This window comes from Macaca fascicularis, chromosome 3 (assembly GCF_037993035.2).
Source record: "Macaca fascicularis isolate 582-1 chromosome 3, T2T-MFA8v1.1".
Taxonomy (NCBI): Eukaryota; Metazoa; Chordata; class Mammalia; order Primates; family Cercopithecidae; genus Macaca; species Macaca fascicularis.
In genome coordinates this window covers 98,120,824-98,138,276 of record NC_088377.1, presented here as the reverse complement: position 1 = coordinate 98,138,276, position 17,453 = coordinate 98,120,824, and the positions used below count along the sequence as shown (strand labels likewise).

General features: G+C 39.5%; 1 protein-coding gene across 7 annotated transcripts in view; it reads right to left on the bottom strand.

Moving 5' to 3' along the window:
• The window catches only part of PDE1C (phosphodiesterase 1C), a 671,184-nt gene that overhangs the window by 411,918 nt on the left and 241,813 nt on the right, over nt 1–17,453 (bottom strand). For all 7 annotated transcript variants that reach the window (XM_045388996.3, XM_005549840.5, XM_045388994.3 and 4 more), the window contains exon 3: nt 3,568–3,739. In XM_045388996.3, coding sequence (XP_045244931.2) covers nt 3,568–3,739 — 172 coding nt within the window. The remainder of the gene's footprint in view (nt 1–3,567; nt 3,740–17,453) is intronic.

The window sequence follows — 17,453 nt, the reverse complement described above, 5'->3', positions numbered from 1 at the left end:
GGTTGGGGGGAGGAGAAAAAAACAGAGGTTTGAAGAGATGAAGCAATTGGCCAGGGGTAATAGAGTTGGAACTGAAACCCAGTACAGCCACTATCAGAAGTCAAATTTTCCCACCTGGATAGCTTAAACTGTTCCTTTCTTGGAGAGTAAAGACTAAAGCCCTTAGTACAACTAAGCACTAAACTGTGTTGCCTTCCAGCAATATTAGCTGGGATCTGAACCTGGGCAGCCACGAGGAGACCTTCCCCTCAAGCCCTGGAAGCTTCGTCCCAAGACTCTGCCCCAATACACAGAGTATTTGCCTCATCAGCACTGCCCAGCCGGGAAGGGGACAAGAGGGAAGACTGTCAGGGACCATACCCAGAGTTGAGATGGCATTTGCACAAACCTCAACTATCGACACACAACCCTTGGGAAAGAAAGGTGGTGCCTTCATTTTCCAAAAGCTTTATTTCCAAGTCAGTGTGTCAAATTCTCACTTTCAGCTATACCCTCTGGCATTATTAGTAACTGACATTAATCCAGCGACAATCCAGAGTGTTTGCAGGCCATACTTAGGGATCGCAGCCTGATTGGAAGACAAGGCCCAGGGACATGTCTTGAAGCTGCATTTGAATCACAAGCATGCTTTTTACGTGAGTTTATAGATGATATACTTATTTGGGGTGGGGTGATAAAGTAAGACTTAAAATTTTCCCAAGCCACTCCTTGCTGCTGCATTGGAGACCAGCAATCCACCAGCAATTTTTTATAGGCTTTCTCTCTCCAGGCCAGTTTCTTCATCTCTAAAATGGACAGAATCCTTCAGTTTTTTGGGTTAAGCCTGGCAAATAAGAACAGTTATTGCTGATGTAACAGGGAGTCTGGTGGAGACTGAAACATAAAAACATTTGAAATTTTTTTGAAAAACACCCATCATTGATAAACGTGTAAATAATTCATATATTTGGAAATGGAAAGTAAATTTAGCTTTAGACCAGACTGTCCCTTTGCTCTGAAAAAAACTACTTAAATGAAAATACTAAATGCAAATATTAAACAAGTACACACATTTTGTCCTGGTGGTAGCTTGTATATATTTGCCTCCACCTTACAGAGAGCTAGAAAAGATTTCTGGGGAAAGTGGAATTAAGTATCTAACCCCTTCCTTTTGAGAATCAACATTATTAGAATATGTCTGAGAAAAACTGTGGTTATGCTGAGGCCAAGGGTCAGGAAAAGACAACAGAAGCCACAGACAGGAGACATCACAAGGAAGAGGTAATCTAGGTTGGTGACAAAAATGCCTAATTTCACTGAGGTCAGAAAGTCCACGCTCAACATGAGACCTCATTTCCCTAGCAAGGGACAGAAGGCATAGCAGGATAAGCAATGATTCTTGAACCACTGTCAATAAGGCTGGGGGTCCTTGGGAATAGTGAGGGTCAAGAACCCCAAGAAAAGACTGGACCTCCTGATAATTTGGCACATTGGGCTTATTGACATTGTCACTTGTATCTTGTTTGGTAAGAGCTGATGACCATATTTCCTGGCCCTAAACTCCAAATGCCCTCCAAGTATGACCAAGGAAAAAGAGAAGGAAGTAATGAAAGCTATCACTAACACTTATTGTGGTACCACTCAGTGTTAATGGCCCTACAGAGGAGCTGTAAGGTAACCTTGATTCTGCTCTGATTTATTCATTGATAAACTCTTCCCATACCTGAGTAGTTTACTTGTAGTAATTTATGCACAACAAATCTCACAGCTGATCATGCCACCACAGTTAAGGACAATTGCAGAAGAGAATATTTACCATTTAGCATTGTCATCAAAATCAACCATCTTTTTTGGAAGAAAGGATAGCTACAGAATAGTACACAGTTGTATTAAGGGTACCAGTAAATAAATAAATAAATAAATAAATACCAATGGATTTCTTGTCTCAATTGCTAAAGGGTTGGCATATACCTGCACGCACCTGCAGTCTTCTTCCTACAGCACCAAGTGTTACAAGGAAACAGAAATAAGTCCTGATATTCAATGTATAACTTAATCTCTTTCAGAAACCAGGACACTGCTACCTGTTACAACTAACAGATCAAATGACACTCATGGGCATCAATACATTCTCTCTATTAAAGAGCACCAAGAGAATGCGAACAAAACAGATGATAGTAAAGGAGTTGAGTGAGCAAATAAGATGTTCTTTTCATGAGAGTAGCTCTTTGCCCGTTCATCGAAGAAGATGATGAACCTGGTTTGGGGTGAAAAGAGTAGCTATAAGAACCCTTAGGAGAAGAGATTGACTCTATAAGAGATGCTCCAAGGCGAGAACACAAAGACAGAGAAAGGCATTCACAGTCCCCTCTTTCATCACAGTCACTTGCTGAGAATTGCAGGTTCATAAGATGTACTTCTCTCCAGGTGAGTGAGTTTTAGTTTATTCAAAACCTTATGATGCAATAACCAGGTCCTTAGTAGGAATAAAAACAGCATTTGCCTGCAATTCTTGTCTCTCCAATGCACTCGTCACACTGTATAAAGAAATCCAAACCCCTATTTATCACTCCTTTCTGAATTCATCTATAATTCAATAGACACTAAGAACCTTCACACAATGAAATGGCTCTCACTGAGGAATTACGCATATCACCTGGATGCAAAAGAGAGTACACTTTTCAAATCTATTTCATGGAACTCCAAGAGCTGTCTGAATTGTTTATGGGGAAAGAAAAATGAGGTTTATATGTTCTGCTAACCATGTGGAGAGTATGAAAGTCTATAGTGGAAAGAAAAGTGAAAGAAGTAAAATTGCTATAACAGGAAGAAAGGAGGGGCAGAAAGCAATCTGGAAAAATGATCGAGTCTTAATTTCTGAAACCAGTCTAATGTAAATTTACTGTTTCAAATGTGAGTCTGAAAGACCCATTTGGGGAAAAAAAATCACCTTTTTACACCACATTCATACTCAGATTGGTTTTTATTTAATATGTGTGAGAAGGTAAGGGACGGAGTTATAATGAAAATGGAGTACAATACCAAAAGAAAATAAGAGACCTTGCGGGAAGATGCAAGGCTAAACGATGAACTAGAACAGAGTAAACAGCCACCTGGTAAACAACATGAGAAAATTCTCGCTTCATTTCCGTCAGCAGCAGCTCTTACATCTTTTACAACTGGAAACCTTCCCCCAGCAAGAGACTCTAAAGACACAGGACTGAATTAATTCCCAACACGTGCTTTTCTTCTACGCCCTTATCTGGATGCGTCATCCTCCTTTGAAGCAAAAGACTCATTAATCCAATTCAAATTGCCAACATTAGTAAATCCTTTGCCTCAGCATTTAAATGCCAATACCAATTAAATACCAACAGCAACTTAACTACTGATAAGATCTTCACTACATTCAGGAAATCCAGCCAGAAGTCCAGCTAGCATTGATTCCAACCTTCCTTCATCAATTCTAATTTACTCAGTGCAAAGAAATGAAGTAATTTGCTGTCCACACTGACTATGCATCTAACTGGATTGAAACAACTCCACAAGCAAATAAGAAGGAACACATTGAGTTGCAATCCACCAAACCTGAAGGATGTCTTCACCAAGACTTCCGGGCTATCCAGCTGTGGCAACTCATCAGCTAGGATTTCTTCTGGGGGTCGAGGGTCATGGACAATTGTTGGCCGTGGCTTCTCCTTGACATTCCCTGTGAGCCCGTCGATGAGGGAGTTCCACAGACAGTTCTGTGACTTAGACCCTGAGGCATAGGGAAAAGAGAGATGCAGGTGAATCATCCACCAGTTGACTCCACGTCCTGCCTTCCCCAACTCAGGATCTTCCAAAGCAGAGCAGGGAAATTTATATATTTCTCATCATCTCCACCAACGTTAGAGAGCTGTAACCAGGAATTTTTACATTTATATGTAGAAAATAGGCTACCACTCTGAGTATTTTGACTCAAAGCTAAGTTAGTGGATATATCTTATCTCATTGCAGTGGTGATCAGCCCTAACTCCTGACAGAGCCACAGGTATCTATTTAGGTGTTTAGTCAGCAATTGGAAGTACATAAAGCACTACCATTTTAGGGAACCGTGAGGATGTTCAAACACAAGTCTCCCCTATAAACTCGGCTTGCCTGAAGCCCAAGACTCCATTCTATGGAGACATGCACCCCAAAGAGGGCACCACCTTTAAGAACTAGAACTCACGATCAACAGGTTGATTCTTCTACAATATCAAGACCCGGGAAAATTACATGTATGTTTATGCATGTAAAACTTCAAACATGTGAGATAAATGTTAAAGGTGGGCATCAAGTGAAAGCGGTGTCTACAAAAGGAGAGCCTGATCTGCCAGGTGATCAAGGTCAAACTCAGTGAGAAGTTGTGCTGATAGTGTGTGCCCTTGATATGATGTCATGAAAATGTCACTTTGCTCTGTGTAGTAGGCATGTTTCTAGCTTCCATAAACTTGATGCTGTAACATCTGCCCTACATGCATGTGCCCAACACAGCTAGTTCTGGACAACCAATAGTATGCCCGAGTCACCTGACCTTGGCCTCTTGCCTCCCTTGTCGCCCCACTCTCCCCAAACCCCCAACTCCTCAGGGGAAGTCCTCCTTCCAGGGGTGTGCTTTTAAAACACAAATCGGCCAATCCAGAGTCCACACCCCAACTACCTCCCTTGTAGGACTTTCACACCCCTGGCCACTCTCTACTGGGCCTAATCACCCCAGGGCCTGGTACCAGGCAACTAGGTATTAGGCAGCCCCTAGGCTCCAGCCCCCCGAAGTCATTCAAACCAGCCAGTCCCAACCCTGCTTACCCTGCCTTGCCTGTTCCTTCTTGCAGAAACCACCACAAAGGTTCCTGCCCACAATGTCCCACCCCCACCTCCTAATTGACACCAGTCCTTCCCCAGATGGCCCCATAACATGACATGGAAGCCCTCTCTTGGGAACTGTGGGTAACAAATTCTCTTTACAATGGCATTTGTCTCCTTCTCTGTTGACCTTACCATACCTAAACAGAAATAAAACTTATTAAACAATCAGTCTAAAACACCCAGTCTAGTCATGGAGAAAACATTAGATAAACCACTTGAAGAACTTGTGACAGAACACCTGACCAGCGCTCTTCAAAACAGCCGAAGGCACCAAATACTGTTGAGCCTCCATATCCATGGGTTCCATGGATTCAAACAACTAAAGAAGGAAAATATTCAGAAAAATAAAAATGCATCTGTAGAGAACATTCACAGATTTTTTTGTCATTATTCCCTAAACAATACAATAACTACTTATTATACTTAATTATAATTATTAAAATTAAATTATTAAAATTATTATTTTAATAAAATTTTGTTATTTTAATAAAATTTTGTTATTTTAATAAAATTAAATTATTAAATTATTGGTATTGAAATTATTATTATTTACTTAATATTATTATTATATTATTCCTTAAACAATACAATAACTATTTAGTTAATATTTACATTGTGTTAGGTATTACAAGTTATCTAGAAGTGATTTAAAGTATATGGGAGGATGTGCATAAATTATATGACAATACTACATCATTTTATATCAGGCACTTGAACCTCTGAGCATTTTGGTACCTGAGGGAACCAACCCCCTTGGAAATAGAGGGACTAGCGTATAAGGAAAGTCTGAAAAACTATCACGGCCAAGAGGAGCCTAAAGACATGATGACTAAATGTAATGTGGCATCCTAGATGGGATCCTGGAACAGAAAAAGGACATTTAATTAAAAACTAAAGAAATCTGAATACCGTGTGGATGTTCGCTGCTCAGAATGTACAAATATTTGTTCATTAACTGTTATAAATGTACCAAGCTAATGTAAGAGGTTAATAATACAGGAAACCTGGTGTAGGCTGTATGAGATCTCTGTATTATCTTTGCAATTTTTCTGTATATCTAAAACTGTTCTAAAATAAAAATTCATAAAAATAAAAGTAAATAAAAATCATAAATAAATCATAATTAATTAAATAACTATTATTTTAAAAGTCTATGAGCAAAAAAATTTTTAAGTAGAGCCTGAAGACATTACCATTACCATTAACCCATTGCCATTGGTTTGTGCTGGTTACGTCTACCCAGATAAAAGAAAAAGTTTGTCTTTGCACAAAGACACTGTCAGGTCGAGTGAACAGGCCACCTATAGAATGGGAGAATATTTTTGCAATCTACTCATCTGACAAAGGTCTAATATCCAGAATTTACAAGGAACTTAAACAAATTTACAACAACAACAAAAAAACAACCCCATCAAAAAATGGCCAAAGGATATGAACAGACACTTCTCCAAAGAAGACATTTACATGGCCACCAAACATATAAAAAAAGCTCTACACCACTGATCATTAGAGAAATGCAAATCAAAACCACAATGAGATACCATCTCATGCCAATCAGAACAGCAATTATTAAAAAGTCAAGAAGCAGCTGGGCACGGTGGCTCATGCCTGTAATCCCATCACCTTGGGAGGCCAAGGCAGGTGGATCACCTGAGGTCGGGAGTTCAAGACTAGCCTGACCAACATGGAGAAACCCCGTCCCTACTAAAAATAACAAAATTAGCCAGGCATGGTGGTGCATGTCTGTAATCCCAGCTACTTGGGAGGCTGAGGCAGGAGAATCACTTGAACCCGGGAGGCAGAGATTGCAGTGAGCCGAGATCACGCCATTGCACTCCAGCCTGGGCAACAAGAGCAAAACTCCATCTTAAAAAATAAATAAATAAATAAAATAAAGTCAAGAAGAAATAGATTCTGGCGAGGCTGTGGAGAAATAGGAACACTTTTACACTGTTGGTTGGAGTGTAAATTAGTTCATCCATTGTGGAAGACAGTATGGCGATTCCTCAAGGATCTAGAACCAGAAATATACCATTTGACCCAGCAATCCCATTACTGGGTATACACCCAAAGGAACATAAATCATTCTACCATATAGACACATGTACACATGTGTTTATTGCAGCACTATTTACAATAGCAAAGACATGGAGCCAACCCAAATGCCCATCAATGGTAGACTAGATAAAGAAAATGTAGCACATATACACCATGGAATACTATGCAGCCATAAAAATGAGAAAGAGATCATGTCCTTTGCAGGGACATGGATGAAGCTGGAAGCCATCATCCTCAGCAAACTAACACAGGAACAGAAAACCAAACACCACATCTTCTCATTCATGAGTGGGAGTTGAACAATGAGAACACATGGACACAGGGAGGGGAACAACGCACACCAGAGCCTGTTGAGGGGTGGGGTTTAGGGGAGGGAACTTAAAGGACAGGTCAATAGGTGCAGCAAACCACCACAGCACACGTATACCTATGTAACAAACCTGCACATTCTGCACACGTATAGTGGAACTTAAAGTAAAATAAAAATAGAACAATATAAAATAACAATAAATAAAAATTAAAAAAAAAAAACCCACTGTCAGATCACTAAGCCATGCACCATAGAGCTGTGTCTATGCAAGATACTGGATTTTTCTAATTCACACAAAGGCTCCATATGGGGCATGAGGGATGGGCATGAAGGAGTGAGAAGCAGTGCTAGCTAACACACACCATGTATGGGATAGGCAGATAGAGAATGGATTTGTGTGCACATGGGGATTCCTCCCTGAGACCTTGGCCAGCCACCTGCAGCCTACCACAGAAGAAATCACCCTGGCTTGTTGTGCCAAAAGGACAGCTCTGCCAGAAAGATTGAAAGAACCTCACGCACAACAGGGAGTGCCTCACATGGATCCCTGAGCCTACAAGCAAGGACACCCATGGGTCAGCAAACAGCTCTTTCAATGCCCATGCCATAACTGACCTCCCTTGGGGTGTCCATCCAAACTGCTTTTGTGTCTATCAAGAGAAAATTAAAGTGCATCAGTGGAAGGAAACAGATTCCTCAAACCCCTGAAAGACAAGACAGCTTTTTTTGTTTTTTAAAGGCCCTACACATATATCTTAATAAGATCTGGTCCTATTAATGAAGTCTGGTTCTGTATTAATGAAGATCAGTTCTATGTTAATGAAGGTCTGCTTCTGGGAGGAAGGACAAGAATAGCAGCCTGTTTTCTTAAACCTGATCTAAGTGAAGGCCTTACAATAAAGTTCCTGCACATCCCCCTTTATTCCTTCATTTTTTTCATTCAGTAAACACATATTGAATTCCCTCAGTGTGCCAGGTTTCATTCTTGGCCCTAGAAAAGGAAAGATGAATGAGACTGGTTCCCAAGGGAACCCACAAGCAATCACAATAAATTGGCAATGCACCATAACTGAGGGGCAAACAGAGGGCTATGGGACCCAGAGGAGAGCTCACTCACTCTGCCTCAGGGCCCTGGGGAAAACCATACGGAGAACATGACATCGGATATGGTCTACAGCATGAGACACTCTTCAGCAGGTAGAAAAGAGGGGAAAACAATCAGTGCAGACAGCATATGCAAAGGCTTAGAGGCGTAACAAAGCAGCTCCTGAGGCTGGCACGAAGCCACAGGGGCAGTGTCCAGAGATCGGGTCAGAGGCCTGTTGGGCCATTTGCAAAGTGCCTTGAATAAAATGCTACTCATTTAAGAATTTATCCTCCAAGCAATAAAAAGAAAGAAAAGACAGATTTTTGAGCAAGGTTGTGGTGACACAGCCATATCTGTGTTTCGGAGAGGAGACTACTGTGCTGTGGAGTAGCGACTTATGAGGAATGGCAGGCTTATAGGAAGAGCTTATGAATCCATAGGGTGCCATGCATTTAACTGTGGGTGAAATTACATCTTACCCATAAATATGTAACTAATTTTTAAATATACATATATGTGATTAATAAAACTACAAATTCATCTAAAACTATTAATGAATTCATAAGAGCTTTTTCACCATTTTCTCAGTCAATGAATCAGAAGGATCATAAGACCCAAGCCACCTCTACATTAAGGGCTCCCAAACAAAATTGTGATGATACCTCCAAAGTACCAGCCCCCACAAAGACACACACTGATGAGTTTAAAAGAAGACTGTGGTTGAAGAGATGACTAGGATTCACTCAACACTCACTCTCAACTCCCCTCTCGCTTGCCTTCATCTCTAAAAAGGTTAGAAAACAATATACGGGCATACATAGGAGATATCATAGGTTCACAGTTCCAAACCACTGCAAATATCACAATATAATGAGTCACACAAACTTTTTTGGTTTCCCCAATGCATATAAAAGTTATGTTTATACTGTAGTCTATTAAGTGTGCAATGGCATTTTGTCTAAAAACAATATACATATCTTAATTCTAAAATGCTTTATTGCTGAAATAAAAAAAAAAGTGCTAACAATCATCTGAACCTTCAAGGAGATGTAATCATTTTGCTGGTAGAGAATCGTGCCTTAGCGTTGATGGCTGCTGACTGATCAGGGTGGTGCTGCTAAAGGTTGGGGTGGCTGTAACAGTTTCTTAAAATAAAACTCTACCATCCCTGCACTCAAGAAGGTTTGAAGAGGCAGAAAAACACAAGGCAGCTGCTAATTGATTTAGACTAGAGCCAGACTTTAGAAAATTTCTTTTCCTTAGCCCTCTCCTTAATCCCCTCCATAAACAATTTTCCAATCCATCAAAGTGTTTGAAATTGACCAAAAACTTTCATGACTGTCCTATCTATCTCACCCATCTGAATTGTCTTCACTTTTCACTATCTTGGAACTACTTTACAGTACTGTAAACTGGAGAAAACTGATAGCAACACAAATGAATCTTGTCCGTAGAAATGTAAAATGTGTCCCATGGAATGCAATTAATTATGGCCGTGTAGATATTGATGAGTCTTGCCAGTTTCACATCCACAAGTAAATTCATTTCAGCATACCTGATGGATTTACATATTTGTCTGCTCCTTGGATTTTCTTCCAAACTAGTTATAACATCTTACTAGTTTCTTCATCAATGTGTTGAATAAGATCTTTGACACGTGTTCACTTTGTACTTGTATGAATTTTCAAAAAATTATCCTTTAACAGTACCAAAGTCCTCATGCTGCTCCCCTTTAAGAAATCTCTTATAGTTAGCCTAACTACATCTGAATTAATATAGTACATTTATGTAATGGATTGCTATGCCACTGACTAATATTCCAAAATGAAAGATCGCTATAAGCTGATAAGGAGTGATTTCCAAGATCTATTATAAGTGAAAAAGAAACATGCATGAGTCTATTTATATTATGCTCCCTCTTGAATAAGAAACAAGGGGAAATATATTTGTTTATTTTTGCAAAAGACAAAGAAGACAGGACCAGAAACAATGAAAATTACCCACAAGGGATGAGTTCGGAATAAGTAAGACAGGTTAGAGATCAAAGACTTCACACTTCTATACAGTTTTTACTTTTGAATAATGTAAATGTTTTAATATTCAAATATATAGTTAACAAAATTTTAAAAATCCTAAAATTGAATAGAAACAGAAACAACCTAACTGTATGTGATATTAGTAACATAATTATAATGGAAAATAATTAATTTAAATATCTTATGAATACAGTACCCCTACTATATGTCATTAGAGAGATCAGTTCTAAATATGCACACACACATACTCACACACACACAGCAGAGAAATCTTGAACCTCCCTGGGTAGGTTTGCTGTTGTTAGTAATCATAAAGGAGCAGTTCTAAACTATATCATATATACTGTAGGACAGAGCAAATGAGCAGCCATAATGAGGGTGCTGGGAACCACAGCTCTTATTCCAGGAGACAGAAAATACAAACAGACAATAGGAGAAGGTAAAGACGCCTGTTGTGTTAGATTTGAACTAGAACTATCAGTGTGAACTCATGATTATATATTCAGCAGGCTCTGAAGAGATGTTTGCTGAATGAAATCATAAATGATAGACTATTTTTCAAAAAGTAAAAATAAAACTTTAAGGCAAAAGGTGAGTAATAATAATATTAACAATTTTAAGTAAAAAAAAAATATATCACAGGAAACACTCTAAGAAAGACAAACAAAGAACACCGCCGTGTGCAGCAAAAAAGGGCCTTGCTCAGCCCATTCTGAACTGCATCCAACATAAGGTCTTGACCAAGTTTCTTTCTGAAAAGTAGATTCTGAGACAAGGGCTTGTGGTAAGCTTTTTATTTTGGAAGTGATTCCGGGAGGCAGGAAAGGAGAACAGGGAGAGTAAATCAGGGAGTAACAAGGGAAAACCAAGACACAGGTGCAATGTCAAGTCGTCATCCTGTCAAGTCGTCATCCTGTCAAGTCGTCATCCCCGTGGGTGTATTCACCATGTTTCTAGCATCTGTAAACTTTATGCTGTAACATCTGCCCTATGTGCGTATGCCAGACATGTCTGGTTCCAGACAACCCAATAATAATATATCTGAGTCACCTTGCCCCTGCACCTCCTCAGGCAGTAGTCCTCCTCCCAGGGGTGCGCCTTTCAAATACAAACCAACTGACCCAGAGTCCGCACCCCCAACCACTGCCCTTATAGAGCTTTTGTGTTCCTGGCCACTATCCATCTGCCTTAATTACCCCAAGACCACTGACATTATCCAACTAGCCAATCCTAAACCTGCTTACCCTGCCTCACTCACTGCTTCCTGAACCACATTGAGGCTCTTGCCCACAGCAGCCTGATCCCCCTCTGCCCGGTGACCAGCCCCAGTGCTTCCCTGTATGGCCCCCACGGTATGATGTGCACCTTCTCTTGGAATCTGTGAGTGTAACACACTATCTTTTCAATGTCAGTCACCTTCTGATCTGTTGGCCTTACTGTACTTAATAATAAGCCCTATCAAGACAGGGTACCTGGGGCTGGCTTCTATGCGGATTACAGAGAAGGTGGGGAGCATGCTCAGAATTATCCCCCTGAGGAATTGAAGAGGGAACATTTGTCTGCAGGCTCTCATCCCCCATGGTCAAAGGTAACTCCATAGGGAATTAATTCTCTAGCCCTTCGGGGTCTACCCACACATGAGTATGGGGCAATTCCCTCATAAACTGGGTGGAAATTAAGAGAAATTAAGCTGGAGCTTAAAAATAGGACCAAGAGGATGTGAAGCCAGGCCAAAGAGGCGCCCAGGATACAGGGTATCCACACAACTTTTATGTGCTAGAAAATACAGCCAGCATCTAATCTGCTACTCATTCCTGCCTTAGAAGGATCACCATGGGCCTCTCCCATGGCTCATCTCAACTCAATCGGGTGAGTCTTTTGGAGTCAGTACTCTCCTCTGTGAACTCTGAGAGAGTGGAAAACAACCCTTCCTCTGACTCTCCACAAACGTGGGCAGAAGACTCTCCAGGGGCACTGGAAAGGTCTGCTCTGACAAAATGAAAAATAAAAATTCCCCTGCTCTGATTTATTTTAAGCTGATGTTGAAAGCATGAAATGTTTCTGACTAAATAGAGCCAAAAATACACAAACAGATAGAGTCACACAGGTCTTTCTCAATAATATCAAAAACCCCATGAGGGAACTCTTAGGTGAAATAAGCCTTCAGGACACCAAAAATAATGCAGCTCAGGTGCAGGAGGTGAGCATCTCCCTTCAACCCACTCCACCTCATCAGCTTCTCCTCACTCCCCTCCTCACCTCCTCTTGCCTCTCTCCTTTGACTTGTTCCTGACTCTCATTCAATACCTACTACATTCTCCTTTCCTCTTATCTCCCCTCTGTCCCTGCCATAAATCATCTCCCTTCTTTTCACAAAGACAATTTTTCATGGACCCATAAACCCTCCAGACTGGTTATAAATCCTCCAGACTGGCAGCATCTGTACCACTGAGCTCATCAAGAGAGCAGGGTCTCTGATTCAGATGTAGCAAACATTTGTTCAGTACTTGCTATGTGCTGGACTTCACCTGTGTTAGCCTACTGAATCATTAGCCCTTCAAAGTAAGTATTATGGAAACTATTGAACACTGGGACACTAAGTCTCCAAGAAATCAAATAACCCAGATTACAGGGTTAGAAAACAGATTACTTTGACCCAAAATTCTCATTCTCCTAATCCAAGGCTCTGTGCGATACATCACCCTGTGTTTATTACTTTATTACAGAGCAAATAAACAGACGCATAGTGTAGATCATGCAGAACATCCTGCATTTCTGAATAGGAAACAGACAATTTTTTACATAGGAAATAGAATTTGCCTTATCGCAACTAGGAAGAGTCCTGACTTAGTCTCCTTTTTTTTTTTTTTTTTTTTTTTTTGCAGTCTCACTTTGTCACCCGGGCTGGAGCACAGTGGCGTGATCTCGGCTCACTGCAACCTCTGCCTCCCAGGTTCAAGCGATTCTCCTGCCTCAGCCTCCTGAGCAGCTGAGACTATAGGCGCCCGCCACCATGCCCAGCTAATTTTTGTATTTTTAGTAGACACGGCGTTTCACCATGTTGGCCAGGCTGGTCTCAAACTCCTGACCTCGTGATCCGCCTGCCTTGGCCTCCCAAAGTGCTGGGATTACAGGCCTGACTTACTGTCTTGCATGCAGCAGTTTGCAGCTTCCTTTAACAAAAGAAGTTCGGGCTGCAGGGGAGGATAAATAATGCAAGGTGAATTTAATGGGCTGAGAAAAGACAAGAAAGCAAGAAAATGAGATAAGAAGAATCTAAATCAGAAAAAACTACAGATTCATTTTGTGGTGTGGCTAAGAGTGGCAGCCTGATAAACTGCTGCTAAGAGGAGCCCAAGGTGATGTGGTAATCCCATTTAAATCTGACAAGTGACTTATCAACTCAGTTCTGTATAAGAATACTCAAAGATTATGCTGGCAGAAAGCTGAGTCCTGAGAAGCACAGGGAAAGAAAGAGACTTAATTCTCTGTAAAGGGAAGGAAAAAACATTACTGAAAACCTTCGGTGGTTCTCAAACCATCTGTGACATGTGTTTGTAGCCTTCCTCTCCTTTTGATGAATAAAACCCCTAAAATTTTCAGTGGGTAGGAAGTTTGGGGCTGGGATACATAGGAATGGAATGGAATAAAGCCCCGATGAAGAACTTTATGCTTACTAAAACAAAAAAATAATGATGGTACAAAAAATAAAGTACCAATAATGTTTTGAATATCTTAAATCAGTCACCTAGATACTGTTTTGTTGTTTTCAATACAGTAATTATTGGTTTTAGGAACTTTTCAGGAATTCTGTCTCCTGCAATTGCAAAAAGATTTGAAAACTCAACTCCTTATCAATGCATCAGGGGTGGGGAAAAGGACTCCCCCATCAAAATATAAGAATCAAATTTGATCCGTGATGATACATTCTAAATTCCCAAAGACATTAGAGTTTATTTCTGAGTTATCTTATTAGATTAATCTGTTTTACCAAATCTCCAGTATAACATATTAAGAGGTGTGGCCTCTGGGAGGTCATTGGGTCATGAGGGATTCATGGAAGGAGTCTGGTTCCCTTTTGTCCCTTCCATCATGTGAGGACGCAGCGCTCCTCCCCTCAGAGGACACAGCAACAAGACACCATCTTAGAAGCAGAAATCAGGCCCTCACCAGATGCTGAATCTGCCAGCACCTTGATCTTGGATATTCATCCTCCAGAACTGTGAGAAATAAATTTCTGTTTTTTATAAATTACCCAGTCTCAGGTATTTTATTATAGCAACACAAATGGCGTAAGACACTTGGCAGATATAAGTGCAGAATTTTCCAAAAACATATACCTCTGGCATTTAAGTTAAATGCTATGTGGAATTGTAATATAACTGGCTCTCTGGAATCATAAGTCTCATACACTTGCTGCTTTCTGAAAGTTACAATGCAGAGAGGATTTAGAAATTATGAAGAATGGACTGTGTCCCATCCTTTGTTATCTGCAAGACACAAAGTATAGGAAAAAATTCAACAGACTCAGGAAACAATAGCCAGAAGTAATGAGGGGAAACCCCTAAAATTTTCACAGAAACTTTAAGGATTGAAACTGTATGTAAAATGAAGGTTTGAAACAATCTTATACAGGTCTTAAAGGGAAAGTCTAAATGACATCTGGATCATGTATTTAAAACTTCTTGACCAGGCGCAGTGGCTCACGACTGTAATCCCAGCACTTTGGGAGGCCGAGGCGGGCAGATCACCTGAGGTCGGGAGTTCGAGACCAGCCTGACCAACATGGAGAAACCCTGTCTCTACTAAAAATACAAAATTAGCTGGGCATACTGGAGCATGCCTGTAATCCCAGCTACTCAGGAGGCTGAGGCAGGATAATTGCTTGAACCTGGGAGGCGGAGGTTGTGGTGAGTCAAGATCGCGCCATTGCACTCCAGCCTGGGCAACAAGAGCAAAACTCCATCTCAAAAAAAAAAAAAAAAAAAAAAAAAAAAAAAAAAAAAATTCCTAATGCAGGAGAATTGCTTGAACCTAGGAGGCAGAAGGTTGCTGTGAGCCAAGATAGTGCCATTGCACTCCAGCCTGGCCAAGAAGAGTGAAACTCTGTCTCAAAAAAAAAAAGAAAAAGAAAATTCTTAACAGTAAAGCCAACTTGCATTACTCAGATAAGTTCTATTTGGTCATGTTATATTGTTACTAGAACATACTTACAGATTTGCACTGCCAGTAATTCTATTCCTCGCCTTTGGTTTCCATTCTAGCCTTTAGTTTCTTCTTTTACATTGTTTTTATCCTGGGAATAGTCTATTCCCCAATATTTGAATAAAATTGCCTATAAAATTCTTGGAATCCAAAATAATTTTAGCAAAGTAATTATTTCACAAATTTTTAAAAGTCTTTGTTATTGCTGCATTCATCTTATCTGTTTCTTTTGGAATATTTTCCTTTAAAATTGCCATTTTGTAGAGATATTCAAATTTGTTTGCATAAATTTATTTGCATCTTCTATTTTAATCCACATCTATATATAATATTTTTGAGTATTTATTTGCTTATTTTCTTCTCTGTCTACTTTCTAGAGCTCTTCTGCCCAGTGTGATATCCATTAGTCATATGTGGCAATTTAAATTTGGAATAACTAAAATTGAATAAAATTAAAAATCCACTTCTTTTGTCTCACTAGCACATTTCAATGTTCAATAGACACATGACTAGTAATTGCTGTATTGCACAGCACCAACATAGAATTTTCCAACATTACAGCAAGTTTTACTGGACAGTGCTATTCTAGAGATTTGTTAATTTCATTGCCTTTTTAAAGACGTAGTTCTTGAATTTAGAAACTCTGCTGCTTTCTCATTTCTAATTCATTTGTCATTGCTTTTAGATTTGATATTTTCATTCCCCTACTTTCAATAGATTAGTCTTCCACTTTTTTCCCTAATTTGTTTTGTAAATCAGAGAATTTCTATCTATGGTTTTGGCTACAGGTCACCTGTTTGACATGTCAACTTCTAAGAAGACCGCAATGGCAATTTTTATTTCCCAGAAGTTGTCTATTTTTGAAAATATATTTCCAATAGTTGTTTTTAGTGGTGGTTTCACTTAAACTTGTCTTCTTCCTTTCTTTACCTTTTTTATTTTCTAGATAACAATATGGTCATTATATGGATAGTTACATAATATGTAATTAATTAACTTAATAATATTACATATTATATGACTATAATATGGTAACATTGTAACAGTAGAGTCAGAGAGTATGTCCTACATAATCTAATCTTGATTTAATCTAACCTGATTTTTTGTCATCTAACTTATGGGAATTTTTGTAACTATTTCATGGGCACTAATTTAAAGAAAAGGACCATACCTAGTGTAGCATGCAAGATCTGTCCTACGGCTGGAATAAGGTGTAGCGTTTTCACATCTTCATTGTGGACTACATCCCTCCCTTATCAATAGAAAATTACTCATTTTGCTCTTTGTTCCTTGAATTCTGCTTTTTAGAAAGTTGATCCTACCAGAGCTAGCTCCTTTTTATTTGTAATTACCTTAAACATTCTTGCCTATCATTTTTGGTTTTAGTTTTTCCTCTTGAAACAATATATAGCTGTAATGTGTTTTAATCCAGATTGGGAAACTATTATAATTTTCTTTTTTTCTTTATTTCCTTCTCTCTCTTTCTCTTTCTCTCTCTCTTTCTTTTATTTTTCGAGACAAGGTCTCACTCTGTCACCCAGGCTGGCCTCCAACTCCTGGGCTCAAGCAATACTCCTGCCTCAGTCTCCCAAGTAGCTGGGATTATAGGTGTATGCAGCCATGCCTGGCTGATAGTTATCTTTAAATTTAAAATTATATATTCTTATATTCTGTTTCTCTTGTATTTTTATCAACATCAATAACTTAATAGTGTCAACTGACTCCTATCTGTCTGAGGTGATGAGATTACCTTTCCCATCTCTTTCCTTCCCTCTATTCACTTTTACTGCTAACGTGAATTGTTAGATATTTTGCTAAATTGTTATTTTAATATTATGATGCTTCACTGTTAAGAATTATGATGGTATTTCACATTACATTCTGTTTT